Source organism: Gekko japonicus, unplaced genomic scaffold, assembly GCF_001447785.1.
Source record: "Gekko japonicus isolate JY-2015 unplaced genomic scaffold, Gekko_japonicus_V1.1 scaffold895, whole genome shotgun sequence".
In the NCBI taxonomy this organism is placed as follows: Eukaryota; Metazoa; Chordata; class Lepidosauria; order Squamata; family Gekkonidae; genus Gekko; species Gekko japonicus.
Window position 1 is genome coordinate 443,506 of NW_015172581.1, and position 3,524 is coordinate 447,029.

A 3,524-nucleotide genomic window follows, 5' to 3' on the forward strand; every position below is an offset into this window, starting at 1 on the left:
GGCCGGAAGTGACGCGCGCCGTCGCCATGGAGCTCCTGGGGGAGGCCGCCGTGCGGGACCCGCCGCCGGCCCGGCTCCCCGGCGGCTTCTGGGCGGCCGTCGGCGTCTGGCTGGAGAAGCCGCACGTGGCCAACAAGCGGCTCTGCGGCGCCCGCCTGGAGGAGGCCCGGGTCCGGCCCCGGCCCGGCGGAGAGGAGGAGGAGGAGGACGCGGAGGGCGGCGGCTCCGCGCTGGACGCCGCCTGGGAGGCCCTGTGCAGCCCCGAGTGCCGGCGGGAGTGCCGCGCCCTCGGCCTCCTCGCCGCCGCCGCGCCCCTGGCCCGGCCCGAGCGGGTGGTGGTGCTGCTGCGCACCCTGCTGCCGAAGGGGGGGAGCCGCCCCGCCCCCGCCGCCCGGGAGATGGTCGTCAAAGGTGAGGCCGAGGGCTGCCTGGCCCGGGGGTGGTCGGCCATGTGCCCCATGAGAAAGCCCGGGAAGAGCCGCCTCGGGACGGCGGCCCCTGCAGGAGAGCGGAGGGGCGGGACGGATTGGCTAGTTTTGCCAACAGACCTGGAGGGAAACGCCTTGTGGGAAAGGACAGGGGACACCTTGCATGGCATGAAGCAGGTAGATAAGGGTGGGGGCAGCCCAGGGGGCGGGGGGCACATGCAACAAGCCCCACCCCCTGCTCCCCGCAGCCCTCAGTCAGAGCAAGAAGCAGCCAGGTAAGCTGCAGAGCCAACAGGTCCAAAACAGTCCAGTGGCACCTTTAAGGCCAGCTTTTATTCAGGTACAAGCTCTCCCTCCTCTGCAAGGGCAGATCTGCACTAATAGCTAGCCATCCAAAACAGTCCAGTGGAGCCTGCCTGAGCGGTGGGTGTTGCCTTCTGACACACTTCCGGTGATGTCAGGGGGTGTGGCCTATGTAAATAAGTTATGCTAATAAGCTCCTGCACCTCTTTTTCTACGAAATGACCCCTGGGTGGGGGGAAGAAATAATAAAATTGATCTGCCCTATGGAGTGGTTGTAAAGGATTACCGCAGAATAAAGTAAAGACCTAACTCTACAATGTTGAGCAAAAGCTGAGGGTTATGAAATTATTGTACTTATACTCGCCTTTTAAAGGTTAGCAACGTGTAATAAAATTATTGTCAATCTTTACAGATATCTGTAATGGGACTGTGACCTTTGTGCCGTTGGAGCAAACCCATGAAGTAAAATGCGAGATCAAGAAGTGCAACATTTATCAAATTAAACTTGTGCATACAAAAGATGATGAATGGTGAGTTCTGGGAAAAGTCCTCATCCGACCTTCTCTAGTTTTTCTTTTTCTCAGATTTTTAAGGGGATATAGAAAGAAAAAAAGGAATAAGGGAAAACCATAGGAAATATAATTACAAAAAACATAATGTAAGGGCAATTGTACAGATATTGAGGGAATTCCTTGATCAGAATACATGACTAAATTTAAAAAAATGTGTAAACAAATTTTTTTAAAAAGGCAAGCTGTGTTGGTGATGACTCACCTGCTCTCCCATTGGCCACTGGGGAAGCTTCCTTGGTGTCCTATTGGCCTGTCCCGCCACTTCCTCCATTCTTAGACCCCCATACTCGATGCATTGCACCTTAGGAGTTGTAGTTCTCAGGTGGGTATTAGAACTACAAAGGGAATTAGAACTATAACTCCCAAGTTGGGAGTCCCAAGGGGCCATGGGGCATTAGCAGGGAGTCAGTTAAAGTGTTAAACAGGAAGCAGCTTTGGAATTGAAAGGGGTTGGGTGGGGGGGAGGAAGGCCTGGACATCTGTCTGAATTACAATTGATCTCCAGGCTACAGAGATCAGTCCCCATGGAGAACACGGTTGCTTTGGAGGGTGAGCTCTATGGCATTATACCTTATTGATGTCCTTCAACAGACCTGGCCCTCCTGTTAATATTGCCAGCCTCCAGGCGGCACACAGAGATCTCCAAGATCACTTCTCCTGGAGTCAATGGCTGCTTTGGGCTGTGGACTCTATGGCATTATACCCTGCTGAGGTCCCTCCCCACCCCAAACCCCGCTCTCCCCAGGTACCCCTCAAAACTACAGGGTCTGGCCCTCCCCTTAATATTGCCAGCCTCCAAGCGGCACCCGGAGATCTCCAAGATCAGTTCTCCCGGAGAAAATGGCTGCTTTGGTCAGTGGACTCTGTGGCATTATACCTTGCTGAGGTCCCTCCCCACCCCAAACCCTGCCCTCCCCAGGCTCTACCTCTCAAATCTACAGGTATTTCCCAACCCAGAGTTGGCTACCCTGTACCTTGCTACGGAACCACTTTCCAGACCCTTGGAACCCAGAAAGCATGGCATAGGAGGAGGTGCTTTTCTACCTTAGCTGCCACTGCATAGGCCCACCCAAATCAACATAAGTCATGAAGAGAAGAAGGAGAAAGAAGAAGAAGAGATTGGATTTATACACCACCTGTCTCAGAGTGGCTTACAAACTCCTTACAAACACCCTGTGAGGTAGGTGGGGCTGAGAGAGCTCTTTCAAGAACAGCTGTGACAGAACTATGGCTTGCCCAAGGTAATTGAGCAGCTGCATGTGGAGGAGTGGGGAATCAAACCCGGTTCTCCCAAGTTAGAGTCCACACACGTAACCACTACACCAAACTGGTGGAGCAAAATTACTTGAGACAGCCCTGCCTTATAGCTAAGCAGAAGGAAATAAACATGGTTCATCTCCCTCAATTTTCCCCTTCTCTCCACTGCCCCACCAGCCACAGCCAGGACACTTACCTGGAGCCTCTTTTTGGAGCTTGTTGTATTTCTTATATATATTAAGTATAGCATTATAGCTTAACAAATATATAACACAATAAATATGGCATAATGGTATAAGAATATAGCTATATCTCTCCTTATATATAATTGAGTAAGAACATTCTATATGAACATTCTAAATTTGGCCCCTTTAGTGTTAGGCCGGAAAAACTGCCACTCAGAAGAGACTGGCTGGGTTGACTGGCTGCTTTGTGCAGTCCCGCCCAGCGTTCCAAGGTTATTTGCATATGGAAGCTGATTGGACTACACTCCATTCCACACCTCAAACTCACCCCCCCCCCGCAAGGCAGTTGGGATTTTCAGTTGCATAACATACCTCATAGGGAAGAGGAGAATGATGTCAGCTGCCCTTTCCCTAGGCAGAGGCTGTGTTGGGGGGGGGTTCTGCCTCGCCGGCCCTGGCGTTGGGGGGGAGGGGAAGGGTCGCCGCGGCCAGAGGCCTCTGCCTCGCTGGGCCAGGCGTTGGGGGGGTGGGAGGGGAAGGGACGTCGTAGCCGAAGGCCTCTGCCTTGCCGGGCCTGGCGTTGGCGGTGGGGTGGGAGGGGAAGTGACGCTGCGGCCGGAGGCTTCTGCCTCGCCGGCCCTGGCGTGGGGTGGGTGGGATGCGAGGCCGATGCCTCCGTCGCCCGGCCGAGATTGGGGGGGTGAGGGCAAGGCAGGCAACGGAAGGCCGATGCCTTCATTGGCTGGCCGAGATGGGGGGGGCGAGGCAGGCGACGGAAG

The 3,524-nt window shown here is 54.5% G+C and overlaps 1 protein-coding gene across 1 annotated transcript in view; it reads left to right on the plus strand.

The window, feature by feature from the left end:
• Positions 1 to 26: 26 nt before the first annotated feature.
• Positions 27 to 3,524, plus strand: part of TRMT44 (tRNA methyltransferase 44 homolog (S. cerevisiae)) — a 48,100-nt gene continuing 44,602 nt past the window's right edge. Inside the window, exons 1-2 of the mRNA XM_015421455.1 lie at positions 27 to 411; positions 1,144 to 1,261. Coding sequence (XP_015276941.1) covers positions 27 to 411; positions 1,144 to 1,261 — 503 coding nt within the window. The remainder of the gene's footprint in view (positions 412 to 1,143; positions 1,262 to 3,524) is intronic.